At 38.9% G+C, this 16,766-nt stretch overlaps 1 protein-coding gene across 4 annotated transcripts in view; it reads left to right on the top strand.

Annotated features, from left to right (window-relative positions):
• LOC790886 (uncharacterized) overlaps positions 1-16,766 on the top strand; it is a 147,735-nt gene that overhangs the window by 82,109 nt on the left and 48,860 nt on the right. For 2 of the 4 annotated variants that reach the window (XM_024976665.2, XM_059875591.1), the window contains one exon: positions 15,867-16,049. The exons of the other annotated variants lie outside the window; for them this stretch is intronic. In XM_024976665.2, the coding sequence (XP_024832433.1) occupies positions 15,867-16,049 (183 nt within the window). The remainder of the gene's footprint in view (positions 1-15,866; positions 16,050-16,766) is intronic. 4 annotated transcript variants of the gene reach the window in all.

Raw genomic sequence — 16,766 nt, 5'->3', positions numbered from 1 at the left:
CTTAAATCACATTTTCGATTTCAGTGCATGTAATTGGCTTGTTCATAGTTTCTATTTCTTCCTGGTTCAGTCTTGATAGATTGAACTTTTCTAAGAATACATCCATTTCTTTCAAGTTGTCCATTTCATTGGCATATAGTTGCTCATAGTAGCCCCTTATGATCCTTTGTATTTCTGTGTTGTCTGTTACCCTCTCCTTTCTCGTTCCTAATTTTGTTGATTTAATTCTTCTCCCATTTTTTCTTGATGGATTCGACTACTTGACAGTTTTGTTTATCTTCTCAAAGAAGCACCTTTCAGTTTTATTAATCTTTACTAATGTTCCTTCATTTCTTTTTCATTTATTTCTGATCTGATCTGTAGGATTTCTTTCCTTTTACTAACTTTGTTTTTTTTTTTTTTAATGTCCTTCTTTATGCAGTTGTTTTAGGTGTAAAGTTAGGTTGTCTATTTGATGTTTTTCTTTTTTCTTGCTATAAACTTCCCTCTTAGAACTGTTTTGTTGCTTCCCATAGGTTTTGAGCTGTCATGTTTTCATTGTCATTTGTTTCAAGAATTCTTTGATTTCCCTTTTGATTTCCTCAGTTACCTGTTCATTATGTAAAAACATATTGTTTAATCTCCAAGTGTTTGTGTTTTTTACTGTAATTGGTATCTAGTCTCATAGTATTGTAGTCAGAAAAAATGCTTCATAATTTCAATTTTTATTAATTTACTGAGGTTTGATTTTTGGCCCCAATATAGTCTATCCTCGAAAATGTTCCAAGCACACTTGAGAAGAAAGTGTGTTCTTTTGGATTTGTGTGGAAAATGCTAAAGATATCAATTAGGTCCCTTTGGTCTACTGTTTCATTTAAGGTTTGTGTTTCCTTGTTGAGATCTTCCCTGGTGGCTCAGAGTTAAAGTGTCTGCCTGCAATGCGGGAGATCTGGGTTTGATCCTTATTAATTTTCTGTTTTGATTATCTGCCCATTGGTATAACTGGGGTGTTAACATCCCTTACCATGATTGTGTTGCTGTCAATTTCCCTTTTTACGTTTGTTAGTATTTGCCTTATGTACTGAGGTGCTTCTATGCTGGGTACATAGATGTTTAGAAATCTGTCTTCTTTTGGGATTGATCCCTTGGTCATTATATAATGTCCCTTCTTTATCTTGTATAATATTCTTTATTTTAAAGTCAATTTTGTCAGAAATGAGAATTGCCACTCCAACTTCCTTTTGATTTCCATGTGCATGGAATATGTTTTCCATCCTTTTACTATCAATCTGTATGTGTTTCTAGGTCTGAAGTGGGTCTCTTTTAGACAGCCTATATATGGGTCTTATTTTCTATCCATTCAGCCAATCTGTGTCTTTTGGTTGGAGAGTTTAATCCATTTACATTTAAAGTAATTATTTATATATTACAATTAGCATTTTACTATTATAATATAATATAATGCTGTATGTTCCTATAGCATTTTTAAAATTAATATATTTATTTTAATTGAAGGCTAATTAATTTACAATATTGTAGTGGTTTTTGCCATATGTTGACATGAATCAGCCATGGGTGTACATGTGTCTCCCATCCTGAAGCCCCCTCCCACCTCCCTCCCCATTCAATCCCTCAAAGTCAGCCCAGTACACTGGCCCTGAGCCCCTTGTCTCATGCATCGAACCTGGACTGGCAATCTGTTTCACATGTTATAATATACATGTTTCAATGCTATTCTCTAAATCATCCCACCCTTGCCTTCTCCTACAGAGTTGAAAAGTCTGTTGTTTACATCCTGTCTCTTTCACTGTCTCACATATAGGGTCACCATTAACATCTTTCTAAATTCCATATATATGCCTTAATATGCTGTACTGGTGTTTTCCTTCTGACTTACTTCACTCTGTATGCTGCTGCTGCTAAGTCGCTTCAGTCATGTCTGACTCTGTGTGACCCCATAGGCGGCAGCCCACCAGGGTCCCCTGTCCCTGGGATTCTCCAGGCAAGAACACTGGACTGGGTGGCCATTTCCTTCTCCAGTGCATGAAAGTGAAAAGTGAAAGTGAAGTCGCTCAATCGTGTCCGACTTTTAGTGACCACATGGACTGCAGCCTACCAGGCTCCTCCATCCATGGGATTTTCCAGGCAAGAATACTAGAGTGGGGTGCCATTGCCTTCTCCGTCACTCTGTATAATAGGTTCCATTTTCATCCACCTCATTAGAACTGATTCAAATGCATGTTTTAATCACTGAGTAGTATTCCATTGTGTATACATACCACAGCTTTCTTATCCATTAATTTGTGAATGGGCATCTATGTTGCTTTCATGTCTTAGCTATTGTAAACAGTGCTATGATGAACATTGGGGTACATGTGTCTCTTTCAATTCTGGATTCTTCAGTGTGTATACCTAGCAGTGGGATTGCTGGATCATATGGCAGTTCCATTTCCAGTTTTTTAAGGAATCTCCACAGTGTTCTCCATAGTAACTGTACCAGTTTGCATTCCCACAAACAGTGTAAGAAGGTTCCTTTTTCTCCATACTCTCCAGAATTTATTGTTTGTAGACTTTTTGATAGCAGCCTTTCTGACCAGCATGAGATGGTACCTCATTGTGATTTTAATTTGCATTTCTCTGATAATGAGTAATGTTGAACATCTTTTCATATGTTTGTTAGCCATCTGTATGTCTTTTGGAGAAATGTCTGTTAGTTCTTTGGCCCATTTTTTTGATTTGGTCATTTATTTTTCTGTAAATTGATCTGCATGAGCTGGTTTTATAGTGTGGAGAATAATTCCTTGTCAGTTGCTTCATTTGCTATTATGAAGGCTATCTTTTCACCTTATAATTTCCTTCTTTGTGCAAAAGTTTTAAGGTTAATTAGGTCCTATTTGTTTATTTTTTCTTCTATTTCCATTACTCTGGGAAGTGGGTCATAGGGGATCTTGCTGTGATTTAGGTCAGAACGTGGTTTGCCCATGTTTTCCTCTGGGAGTTTTATAGTTTCTGGTCTTGCATTTAGATCTTTAATCCATTTTGAGTTTATTTTTGTGTATGGTGTTAGAAAGTGTTCTAGTTTCATTCTTTTACAAGTGGTTGACCGGTTTTCCCAGCACCACTTGTTAAAGAGATTGTCTTTTCTTCATTGTATATTCTTGCCTCCTTTGTCAAAGATAAGTTTTCCATAGGTGCGTGGGTTTATCTCTGGGCTTTCTATCTTGTTCCATTGATCTATGTTTTTGGCATTGTGCCAGTACCATGCTGTCTTATTGACTGTAGCTTTGTAATATAGTCTGAAGTTAGGTAGGTTGATTCCTCCAGTGCCATTCTTATTTCTCAAGATTGCTTTGGCTATTCGAGATTTTTTTGTATTTCCATACAAATTGTGAATTTATTTATTCTAGTTCTCTGAAAAATGCCATTAGTAGCTTGATAGGAGTTGCATTGAATCTATAGATTGCTTTTTGTAGTATACTCATTTTCACTATATTGATAATTCTGATCCATGAACATGGTATATTTCTACATCTATTTGTGTTCTTTGAGTTTTTCATCAATGTTTTATAGTTTTCTATATATAGGTCTTTTGTTTCTTTAGGAAGATTTATTCCTAACTATTTTATTCTTTTCATTGCACTGGTGAATGGAACCGTTTCCTTGTTTCCTTAATTTCTCTTTCTGTTTTCTCATTGTTAGTGCAAGGGATTTCTGTGTGTTAATTTTATATCCTGCAATGGCTGCCATCTGTGGGGTCACTCAGAGTCAGACACGACTGAAGTGACTTAGCAGCAGCAGCAGCAGCAGCAGCTCTAGTAATTTTATGGTAGTGTCTTTAGGGTTTTCTATGTAGAGGATCATGTCATCTGTAAACAGTGAAAATTTTACTACTTTTTCCTGATCTGGATTCTGTTTATTTCTGTTTTCTCTTCTGATTTCTGTGGCTAAAACTTCCAAAATTATGTTGAATAGTAGTAGTGAGAGTGGGGACCTTTCTCTTGTTTCTGACTTTAGGAAAAATACTTTCAAGTTTTCACCACTGAGGGTAAAGTTTGCTGTGGGTTTATCATATATGGCCTTTATTATTCTGAGTTATGTTCCTTCTATGCATGGTTTCTGGAGGGTTTTATCATAAGTAGATGTTGAATTTTGTCAAATGCTTTCTCTGCATATATTGAGATAATCATATGGTTTTTATCTTTTAATTTGTTAATGTGGTGTATCACATTGATTGATTTGTGAATATTGAAGAATCCTTGCATCCCTGGGGTAAAGCCCACTTGGTCATGATGTATGATTTTTTTCATATGTTGTTGAATTTTATTTCCTAGATTTTTTTAAAGGATTTTTGCATCTATGTTCATCAGTGGTATTGATCTGTAGTTTTCGTTTTTTTGTGGCATATTTGTCTGGTTTTGGTATTAGGGTGATGGTGGCCTCATAGAATGAGTTTGGAAATTTACCTTCCTCTGCAATTTCCTGGAAGAGTTTGAGTAGGATAGGTCTTCTCTAAATTTTTGGTAGAATTCGGCTGTGAAGCCATCTGGTCTTGGGCTTTTGTTTACTGGAAGATCACTGATTACAGTTTCATCCCCATGCTTGTGATGGGTCTGTTAAGATTTTATCTTCCTTCCTGGTTCAGTTTTGGAAGGTTAGACTTTTTTAAGACATTTTTAAGAAGGTTAGACATTTTATTGTCATAAAGTTGCTGATAGTAATCTCTTATGATCCTTTGTATTTCTGTGTTGTCTGTTGTGATTTCTCCATTTTCATTTCTAATTTTGTTGATTTGATTCATCTCCCTTTGTTTCTTAATGAGTCTGGCTAATGGTTTTTCTATTTTATTTATCTTCTCAAAGAACCAGCTTTTAGTTTTGTTGATTTTTGCTATAGTCTCCTTTGTTTCTTTTTCAATTACTTCTGCCCTAATTTTTATGAGTTCTTTCCTTCTACTAACCCTGGCGTTCTTTATTTCTTCTTTTTCTAGTTGCTTTAGGTGTACAGTTAGGTTATTTATTGGATTTTTCTCTTGTTTCTTGAGGTAAGCTTGTAATGCTATGAACCTTCCCCTAGCACTGCTTTTACTGAATCCCTTAGGTTTTGTGTTGTCGTGTTTTCATTTTCATTCATTTCTATGCATATTTTGATTTCTTTTTTGATTTCTTCCGTGATTTGTTGGTTATTCAGAAGCATGTTGTTTAGCCTCCATATATTTGTATTTTTAATAGTTTTTTTTTTTTTTTCCCCTGTAGTTGACATCTAATCTTACTGCGTTGGGATCAGAAAAGATGCCTGGAATGATTTCAATTTTTTTGAATTTACCAAGGCTAGATTTATGGCCCAGTATGTGATCTATCTTATAGAAGGTTCCATGTGCTCTTGAGAAAAAGGTGAAATGCATTGTTTGGGGGTGAAGTGTCATATAGATATTCTTAGGTCTAACTAGTCCATTGTATCATTTATAATTTGTGTTTCCTTGCTAATTTTCTGTTTAGTTGATCTATCCATAGGTGTGAGTGGGATATTAAAGTCTCCCACTATTATTGTGTTACTGTGAATTTCCCCTTTCACACTTGTTAGCATTTGCCTTACATATTGTGGTCTGCCTATGTTGGGTGCATATATATTTATAATTGTTATATCTTCTTCTTGGATTGATCCTTTGATCATTATTTAGTGTCCTTCTTTGTCACTTTTCATGACCTTTATTTCAAAATCTATTTTATCTGGTATGTGTATTGCTACTCCTGCCTTTTTGGTCTGAATTTGCTTGAAATGTATTTTTCCAGCCCTCGACTTTCAGTCTGTATGTGTCCCTTGTTTTGAGGTGGGTCCCTTGTAGACAGCATATATGTGGGTCTTGTTTTTTAATCCATCCAGCCAGTCTTTGTCTTTTGGTTGGGGCATTCAATCCATTTACATTTCAGGTAATTATTGTTAAATATGATCCCGTTGCCATTTATTTTGTTGTTTTGGATTTGAGTTTATAAACCTTTATAGCTTCCCTTGTAGCTCAGTTGGTAAAGAATCTGGCTTTAGTGCAGGAGACCCGGGTTCGATCCCTGGTTTGGGAAGATCCCCTGGAGAAGGAAATGGCAACCCACTCCAGTGTCCTTACCTGGAAAATCTCATGGACAGAGGAGCCTGATGGGCTGCCGTCCATGGGGTCGCAAAGAGTCAGGCACGACTGAGTGACTAACACTTACTTACTTATAAACCTTTTCTGTGTTTCCTGTCTAGAGAAGTTCCTTTGTCATTTGTTGAAGAACTGGTTTGGTGGTGCTGAATTCTCTCAGCTATTGCTTGTCTGTAAAGCTTTTCATTTCCCCTGCATATTTGAATGAGATTCTTACTGGGTATAGAATGTGGGTTGTAGGTTTTTCTCTTTCATCACTTTAAGTACGTCCTGCCAATCCCTTCTGGCCTAAAGAGTTTCTGTAAAAAGATCAGCTGTTATCCTTATGGGAATCCCCTTGTGTGTTATTTGTTGGTTTTCCCTTGCTGCTTTTAATATTTTCTCTTTGTGTTTGATCTTCATTAATTTGATTAATATGTGTCTTGGGTGTTTCACTTTGGGTTTATCCTGTTTTGGACCCTCTGGCTTTCTTGGATGTGGGTGGCTATTTCCTTCCATATTTTAGGGAAGTTTTCAAATATTATCTCCTCAAGTATTTTCTCATGGCCTTTCTTTTTGTCTTCTTCTGGGACTCCTATAATTCAAATGTTGGGGTGTTTAACATTGTCCCAGATGTCTGTGATGTTGTCCTCATTTCTTTTAATTCTTTTTTCTTTTTTCCTCTCTGCTTCATTTATTTCACCCATTCTATCTTCCACCTCACTTATTCTATCTGCTGCTTCAGTTATTCTATTGTTGGTTCCCTCCAGAGTTCTTTTGATCTTATTTATTGCATTATTGATTATTGATTGACTCTTTTTTTTTTTTTATCTCTTCTAGGTCCTTGTTAAACATTCTTGCATCTTCTCAATCCTCATTTCTAGTCTATTTATCTGTAACTCCATTTTGTTATCAAGATTTTGGATCATCTTTACTGTCATTATTCTGAATTATTTTTGAGATAAACTCCATATCCCCTCCTCTTTTGTATGATTTTTTTGGGATTTATCATGTTCCTTTACTGGCTGTATATTTCTCTGCCTTTTCATTTTGTTTAGATTGTTCTTTTTGGGGTGGCCTTTCTGTACGCTGGAAGTTTGTGGTTCCTCTTTATTGTGGAGGTTGCACCCTGTGGGTGTGGTTGGTCATTTGGCTTGTCAAGGTTTCCTGGTTATGGAAGCTTGCATCTGTGTTCTGGTGGGTGGAGCTGAATCTCTTCTCTCTGAGTGCAGTGAAGTGCCCAGTAGTGAGTTTTGAGCTGTCTCTGGGTTTGGTGTGACTTTGGACAGCCTGTATATTGAAGCTTAGGGCGATGTTCCTGTGTTGCTGGAGAATTAGCATGGTATGTCTTGCTCTGGAACTTGTTGACTCTTGGATGGAACTTGGTTTCAGTGTAGGTATGCAGGGTTTTGGATGTGCTCTTGTTGATTAACGTTCCCTGAAGTCAGGAGTTCTCTGGTGTTCTCAAGTTTTGGATTTAAACCCCTTAACTCTGGCTTTCAGTCTTAGTCTTACAGTAGCCTCAAGACTTCTCCATCCATACAGCACTGCTGATGAAACATCTAGATAAATGGTGAAAAGAATCTCCACAGTGAGGGACACCCAGAAAGGTTCACAGTTACATGGAGAAGGGAAGAGGGAGGGGGAAGATAGAAGTGACCAGGAGAGGTTTCAGGTTTCAGACCTCCTCTGAAACCCCCAGAGAGGTTCATGGAATTAAATAGAGAAGAGAAGAGGGAGAAGAGAGATAGAGATGACCACGAAGAGAAAAGGGGCAGTCAAAAGGGGAGAGACCAATCTAGCCAGTAATCAGTTCCTTAAGTGTTCTCCACAGCCAAGAACACCCAGAGACAGTCAGAGTTAAGTAGAGAAACATATGGGGAGGGAGGAGATAGAGGTGACCTGGGGGACAATAGGTAGAGTTATAAGAGGAGAGAGCAAACAAACCAGTAATTACACCCCTAAGTAAAAATGGATATTGAAGATTAGATTCTTAAAGGTACACAATTGATAACAGATACCAAAAAGCAAAGATTAAAAATCTAGTGTAGAAGTTAGACTCTGAAAAATACATCAAAAATACAAAACCAATCACAAATTATAAAAAAATACATATATGAAATTTGCTTTAAAAATAAGGTCTTTTTGCAAGGTAATAGTAGGTTATAAAAATGAAAATTAAAGGTGTAATGAAGAACTGAAAAATTAAAAAAAAAAAGATAATAGTAAAAATATATCTAGGAATTTCTCTGGAGCTGTTGAGGGCAGTATGGGGTCAGTTCAGTTTCAGATAGTTCCTTGTTCCAGCTTATACTTCTTTTCAAGGTCTATAGGCCCCCTCCAGTGCTTAGTCAATGCTAACTACAGGGTTTCAATCTGTTGTGCCTGTCACTTTGAGAGCAGCTCCCTGTTACTTGTTTATTTTGGCTTCCTCTGTTTGCAAGTCTCTTCAGTGTCTAATTTCCGCCTTGATGCAAGAGGGTGAAGGTGGTCACTTTTTTAGGCTCATTTGTTCAGTCGTGCTGTGGGGAGGGAGGAATACTGCAAACAAATATCACTGGTGTGTATGGGGAGTGCTCACAGTGTATGGATCACACTGGGTTACCCTAGCTCATGGTGCCTGTGCTTTCCCTGTCTACACTGCTCAGACTCCAGGTTGCTTCGAAGAGGAACTTTCCAAAGCGGGCCCTACATTGTGTGCACTTCCCAGGTCTAAGCTGCTCAGCTTCAGGTTCTCCACAAAGGCATAGACTCGGCTGGGCCTGCATTTTGTGCCCTTCCCAGGTCTAAGGAGCTCAGGCAACCAGGTGCTTGGTGAGCACACTGTCCCAGGTGTGCAGGGGGTCTTATCACCTCTCTGGTCCCACTCGCTCGGTTTACTGGGTGTTCCGCAAGAGCACCGTCACAGGTGTGCCATGTGTCTCCTCTAGGGGGCTGATCTCAGGTTGCAACCCTCCTGGCAGATGTCAACCATCCAATATCCCAGGAAAACTTGGTTTGCAACGGGGAGCCTGCTCCCAGTTTGGTGGAGGATGCCATCTCTGGGGCCAAAATTGCCCCTTGCCTTCCAGCTCTGGCTGTCGCCTGCCTGCCTCTCTGCATCTGGTGTGGGGGAGGAGCTGGTCGACAGCCTGCTAGCTCTCCTTTGGCATTTGCTCAATCCTTTGTTCTGTGAGCGGGCCAGGATGTGGCTTAGGTTAGAGCTTTTCTTTCTCTCTCTCTCTTTTTTCCCTCTCTCTGTCTGTTCCACAGTTTGGGTTGCTATTTCACGTTAGCTCCCTCAGATTGTCCTCAGGGCATTCAGGACTGGTCCTTAACCCTAAGCAATGCAACAGTGCCTCCCCCACTTGCTGGTGGCAGACGTGAGCATCTGAGCTATTTCTCTGCTTGGAGTTTTGGTTAAGGCACGTATTCTGTGGTTTTTTTTTTTTTTTTTTTCCCCTCTCTGTTATGTTGCCCTCTTCCTGGTGGCTCAGAGGTTAAAGCATTTGGCCACAATGTGGGAGACCTGGGTTCAATCCCTGGGTAGGGAAGATCCCCTGGAGAAGGAAATGGCAACCCACTCCAGTATTCTTGCCTGGAAAATCCCGTGGACAGAGGACCCCGGTAGGCTACAGTTCATAGGGTTGCAAAGAGTCGGACACAACTGAGCGACTTCACTTTCTTTCTTTTTTTACTTAACGCTGCCCTCTGAGATCCCAAAACTCCCCACAGACCCACTGGTGAGAGGGTTTCCTGGTGTTTGGAAACTTCTCCCCCTTCACGACTCCCTCCCCAGGACTGGTCTCTGTCCCTAACTCTTTTGTCTCTCTTTTTGGCTTTTATATTTTGTCCTATCTCCTTTGGAAGAGAATGGGCTACCTTTCTGGGTGCCTGGTGTCCTCCACCAGTGTTCAGAAGTAGTTTTGGGGAAGTTGCTCAGCATTTAAATGATCTTTTGATGAATTTGTGGGGGAGAAAGTGACCTCCCCGTCCTATACCTCTGCCATCTTAAGACCGCCCCCCACTTAGCATTTTCTTAATTGTTTTCGGTTTTTTGTAAGGTCTTTCCTTTGTCTTATGCTTATTGCCTATATGTCTCTTTAATATATGTTGTAAAACGGGTTTGGTGGTACTAAAATCTCTTTAACTACTGCTTGTCTGGTAAGGTTTTAACTTTCCATCAATTTTGAATGAAATCCTTGCCAGGTAAAGTAATCTCGTTTGTAGATTTTCCCCTTTCAGTACTTTAAATATATCCTGCCATTCCTTTCTGGCCTGCAGGATTTCTGCTGAAACATCAGCAGTTAATTGAATGGCTTTTCCCTTACGTGTTACTTGTTGCTTTTCGCTTGCTGCTTTTAATATTCTTTCCTTGTGTTTAATCTCTGTTGGTTAGTATGTGTCTTGACATGTTTCTGCTTGGATTTATCCTGTATTGGACTCTCCGTGCTTCTTGAACTTGATTGACTATTTCCTTTCCCATGCTGGGAAGGTTTTCAACTATAGTATCTTCAAAAAAATTCTCAGTGCCTTTCTTTTTCTCTTCTTCCTCTGAGACCTCTATAGCTCAAATGCTGGTGTGTTTAATACTGTCCCAGAGGTCTCTGAAGCTCTCCTCAATTACTTTCATTCTTTTTGCTTTATTCTGCTCATCAGCAACTATTTCAACCATTCTACCTTCCAGCTCACTGTTCCATTCTTCTGCTTCAGTTAATCTATTATTGTTTCCTTCTAGAGTATTTTTAATATCAGTAATTGTGTTATTCATCTTTGTTTGTTTATTCTTTATTTCTTCTATATCCTTGGTAATTGTGTTAATTGTGTTGATCACTTCTTGGCATTTTATGCCTTCTATTTTCAAGGTTTTGGAACATCTTTACCATCATTATTCTGAATTTTTTTTCAGGTATTTGAACTATTTCCTCAGCGTTTTTTTTTTTTTTTTTTTTTTGGTCTTGTGTGCTTCTAGTTTGTTCCTTCATTGAGCAATATTTTTTTTACCTTTTATTTTTTTTTTCTTTTTTTCGTTTGCATTTAATGTCTCCTTTTCTCAGGCTTTCAGGTCGAATTCCTCCTTCCTTTTAGTTTCTGTTCTTGCTGTGTAAGGTTGTGCCAGTGGTTTGTGTAGGCTTCTTTTTGGTGTGACCTTTGTTTGTACTCTGGTGAAATGAGTAAGTTTTTTTTTTTTCCTTCTGATGGGCAGGGCTGTATGAGGTGGCAATTCTGTTTACTGATGACTGGGTTTGTGTTTTTATCCTGTTTGTTGTTTGGGTGAGGGATCCTACACTGGGTGCTGCTGGCAGTTGGGTGATGCCAGGTGTAGACAAGTGCAGGCCTTTATGGGAGTTCTCACTAATAAATACTCCCTGGGGTTAGGAGTTTTATGGCAGGCTAGAGTCTGTCAGTGCTCCCACTGCAAAGGCTCTGGGCCTGATCTCTGGCCAGGGAAGTGAGATACCACAGGTGGTTTGTAATGGCATTAAAGAGGATAAAACAAACACATTAAAACAAGAAATGAACTACAAACCTCAGAAAAATGGCAGATACAAAATCAGGCAAGTACTAACAAAAACATGGGAAATATACACACATACATACACACATAAACAAAATCAAAACAGTGAAAAAAATAAAAGTAGAAGAGATTGATCCAGTGAGCATAGGAAAGTAAGAATGATATCAACTAGTTATTAATAAATCTGACTAAAAGCATAAACTGGAAAACAAAACCAAAGCCATAGGTCAACTGGGGAATAAAACAACTAAAGCAAAACAGACTAATAAACATAATGAGGAAAAGCGAGAAAAGGAAAAAATAAAGAAAGGCTAGAGAAGCAAATTTAAATAGAGGTAGACAAAGAAGTTTTACATGTATTAAAGAAAAACAACAACAGAAAAAGAATAAGAAAAGCAAGCAAAAGAATATATGTGAAAAAATAGTGATAATATATTTTTTAAAAGCTTTGAAAATTAAAGAGGAAAACAACCCTCAAAACCACAAAAGACCAATGTAGAGGCAGAAGTATTTAAAGGAAATTAAATGTGTGGTTAAAAAATTTTCTCAAAAGTGTAAATAGATTTAATTGTAGTACTAAAATCAACAGCTAGAACAACAGAGAGCAAAAAACAAGTAAAAATTTAAAAACCCAGTAGCAACTATCAATCAAAATATAAGAATAATAAATATTTTTCTTGGCTCATCTGTCAGCATCCTTTTCCTCAATGTGAGTCACAGTCTACCTCACCTCCCTAGGATGCCCTTCGGTTCTGGGCTGGTCTCTTCCCTGTTGTGGCTGCAGCTCAGACTCTAATCTGGTCCTACTCTTGCATGTTCTTGCTCTGATGTCCACATCTGCCAGTGCTAGTGAGTTTTCTTTTTCAGGAACTCTCACTGTCCTTTATATATTCCATAGATACAAAGTCTGCCAGGTGATCATGCGGATTCAATCTTCAGCTTGTACCACTGGTGGGAATGTTTTGGTTCTATTCCTTAGACACCTGCCCCTGGATTTCACTTGTGGTTTTATCTCCACCGTCGCATATGTGTCATCCATAGGAGTTTACTTCTGAGGCTCCCCTGGAGGACTTGGGTGTGCCCCAGGGAGGACTGAATGTGGAGGTGGTGCAGTTGCTTGGATTGCAGGAACCCTGGCAGTACCAGGTACTAAGGGGAGCCACTGGGTAGGACAGCAGAAAATATGATGCACTTAGGGTTTTTGTAGCCTCTGGTTGCTCTGTCCTTGTGGGATTGAGCTACGGAGTGACACAGGAGCTTGGATAATAGGGACCATGGCAACGCCGGATACATAGCTGTGGCTATTGTCACAGGAGGTATATGACTATAAGGGATTTTTCTAGCTTCTGACAGCTCTGCCCAGAGAGGGTTGAGCATGGAGGTGACACAGCTGCTTGAATTATGGGAACCCTGGCAGTGCCAAGCGTGCAGGGAAACCACTGACTCATCTGTAGAAGCAATGATCCTATTAGAGTCCTTTTGTAGCTTCTGGCACCTGGCCATCAGAGGGCCTCTTTGGCTGGTCCTTCTCTGTTGCTTGACCCCTTCAGGCGCTTACAGGCCCCCCACTTGGGGTCATTGTCTGTTGTTCATCGCATCAGGGACTTAAAAATCACCCTGGCTGGGGTCCTTCTGTGTTGCTTTGCACATCAGGTCTTTAAAGGGCCACCCTCCCTGTGTTGTTTCAGCTGTCTGGTGCTGATATGTGCAGAGAGAGAGGCTATAGAGATGACTCCATCCTCGGTGTCTGACTCAGCAGTATCACGCTGCCTCCAGGTTAGCTGGCTTTGCTTCATAAGCATTTCCCACTGCACTGTCCTCTCTCAGGTTCCTTCACACCATCTCCCTTCAGTCAACAGTAGACCTTGCCATGGGATTGCTTTCCAATCTCTATGTTCCAGCTCCAACCTGAAGCACTTTCTAGGGGACTTGCATCCTTGTCTGGTGTAGGTACATCTGTGGCAAGGATTGTCTGTGTGATCCTCATTCCATTCAGACTCTCACTGGTCAGCTGCTTCACTCTCCAACAGTCTCAGTGCTTCACCTCTGTCGCAAATATTTGCCCTCCCATGCACCTCTGTCCCTGCTTCAGTTCCCAACCCCAGAGGCAGATCCAGTTCTACTCACTCTCCTCTTTTTTTGCCCTCCTTCCTTTGTCCTGCTGAATGTTGCCTGGTTCTATATATTCTTTTCCAGTGGTCAGGTTCTCGGCTGGTGTTCTGCAAGATCTTCTGTGTCTGGAGGTGTATTCCTGATGTATCCGTGGAGAGAGATGTACTCTTCCGCCATCGTGGATCTCAGTGTATGATATAGAGCCCACACCTTATTCCAAGTCAGGATTGCTGTGGGTGGTTGTCGAATTTCTGTTGTTGGGTCAGGATAAAAAGCAATGGATATCTTGTTCTTCTCATTTGAACATACTTCTCAGTTGATCATTTTTCCTGACTCTCTGTGTTGATATCTGTGCATTAGACTAAACATCCACTTATCCTAGTCTTCACAGATTGGCCTCCGAAGTAGAACCTTTCCAGAATTCAGCCTTTTCAATCAGCTTGGCCAGAATTTTGGTTACCTCTCTAACCTCTCTGCTCATCCAAACTTCTGGGTTTGTAGTCAGCCTCCTCCAGGAGTTGAGAGTATGCAGTGATCTGTAAGTCAGAATACTTGGTGGAACAGGCAATTGGAGTTTATCACCTAGCTCACTCTGCACTGACTTGGGGAAAGGAGCTGTGGTTAATGCCTGCATGCTACTTCAAACCCTGTGCCTTCTGCACCATGATTTAGCTCTCTGTAGTCCCCAGGCACAAATGCAAATTTTGGGTTTCATCAGCTCTCAAGGACAGGTTAGTTAGAAGCCAATTCCTCAGGCAGAGCTGGAAAAGATGAAGGTCCAGATGTGCTGTCTGACTCCTTCCATGGAGAAACTGGGAGTTGCTCTCTCTTCATTAAGCTAAGAGAAGACCTCTGAGAAGTGCTGGTACAGATTCATAACTGCCACTTCATTTCTGTAATCCTAGGAGGTTGGAAATCCTAGGCTTCCCAGAGGCAGGTAAATTGGAAGCTGGACTAGCATTTGCAAAATCAGAGATCTAGATTGTGGATCAAACTCTTTGCTCCTCCAGGAGAAGCTGGGAGTTGGGTGTTCAATTCAAATTGTATGGTCCTCTGCTGCATGGATTTTATTGCAGGAATGTGTCTTAGTTTTCTCTGCCACTTAGAATTTTGGCAGTTTCTCACTTGCCTTGAATGCAGAACTTCTCATCTACTGTTTCTATTTTGAATCGAAGGAGCTGATACACACATAATTGTTAATTCAGTGTGTCTGTGGAGGGAAGGAGGGGTCAAAATGGCCTATTCCACTCTCTTACTAATATCACTGCAGTGTTTCCAAATTGTATGTGTTGGGCTTGTTTGCTTTTCTATTTTCAGTTTTAAGGAAAAGCAATTATTGATTTTCATCTTTATCATTACTATTATTGATATGTAATTTTAAAATTCCCCTCAGCACACTTTTGTGTCATCTCATAAATCATGTAAAACTTTAATTATCATGGTTTTATTTTCATTCAATTCAAAATATTCAGTTTTCTCTTTTGATTTCTTCTTTATCCGTGAAGTACTAAAAAAATTAGCTGAATTCTATGAAGATGTCTAGTAGGTGACAGAATTGTACTTTTCCAAGTTTAGTTATTCATGGTTTGAAGGATCAATATTTTGTCCTTAGTAAAATGAATGGATGTATTGATCTTTGTCATCTTCATTGAACTCCATGTACTGATATGGCTTTAAGCACTCAGTTTTGATGACAGCATTTCAAGTTCTCAGAGACAAAGGCTGGGGTCACTATGGTGGAAGGTTCTGTGATCATCACCTGATCTGTGTTCTGGGTTGTGTAAGAGATCCAGACTAGACAATACTTTCAACAAGTCCCAGGAAAGGAAACCCATTGCTTAAAAGATTTCTGACATGCTGTGGGATTCCAGATCCTTTAGACAAACAGATTTCTAATAATTTCTTAGAAGGGATTCAGAGTATTTTAAATCTTGCTTTGTTCTAGAAAATAGAAATCAAGTGTTTTGGTTTAATATCTTTGGAAACTCATAGTTGCTTTTTTTTTTTCTCTCTCTCTCTTACACACGACCTTCAATGATTAGAAGTTTTCTTGGTTTATAGTCATAAGCGACTCCCCTTTTTTGTATCATTACCTTATTTGAGTCTTTATGAAATGCGTATCAAATATATGCTTACCTTTTCTTTATGCTTTCTCCCTTTTAGAAACATGTTCAAAATCCAATATAAGGATTGAGAATGGATTTTTGTCTGAATCTACCTTTACATATCCCCTAAATAAACAAACAGAATATAAGTGTAAACCAGGATATGTAACAGCAGATGGTAAGACTTCAGGATTAATTACATGTCTGCAAAATGGATGGTCAACTCAACCTGTATGCATTAGTAAGTAATTCATTATCTTAGTATTCTTTATCCTGATGCTAATTATACAGAAGTACTTTTTAACTTTATTCTTTTATCCCTTTTTCTTTCTTTCATTCGTTCTTTTTTTTTTTTTTTCATTTTAGCTGGAGTAGGGTTATATGAAGTAGTTTTGTGGTTTCATGGCTGTTATTTGAAAAGATCAATTACAAATCTTTGGAAAATGTATTTTTTTTTTTTTTTTTGCTTTTTTATGATTAATTACTAGTGGAGTAGAATATCATTACACCCTTTCTTTCAAGGTTTTGTCACATCCTGTGACTAAAAACTGATTTGACTAAGAGCCTTAACTCTATTCCAGGATGAATTCATTTATTTTTAGCTGAGACCTTTATGCTGATTGCATCTGCTTTTAATTTAGGAGACTCTTAAGCCAGAGTCTCTCCTCCTAAGCCTAAAAGTTGTCTCTCTAAGCAAAGATGTGAGAACATGGTGCATAAGCTTCAAGTAATATGATATATAATTCATATATTGAGTCTCTACTGTAGATATCCTTGTGAAAAGTTCTCTCTTAGATCTTCACAAACATCTAGTTAAGGAGACAGAGAAACACTTGGAGAGGACCAAATTCTGCTGTGCTGAAAATTTTTCCTGTAGCACCACATAGATGTTTATGAAGATATCCTAAGAACAATTATGAGTTTGTCTTATTCATCCCAAAGCTACATGGTGATATTT

Source organism: Bos taurus, chromosome 16, assembly GCF_002263795.3.
Source record: "Bos taurus isolate L1 Dominette 01449 registration number 42190680 breed Hereford chromosome 16, ARS-UCD2.0, whole genome shotgun sequence".
Classification (NCBI taxonomy): Eukaryota; Metazoa; Chordata; class Mammalia; order Artiodactyla; family Bovidae; genus Bos; species Bos taurus.
The sequence above is the reverse complement of the archived record's forward strand: the minus strand, read 5'-3'. Positions and strand labels throughout refer to the sequence as shown.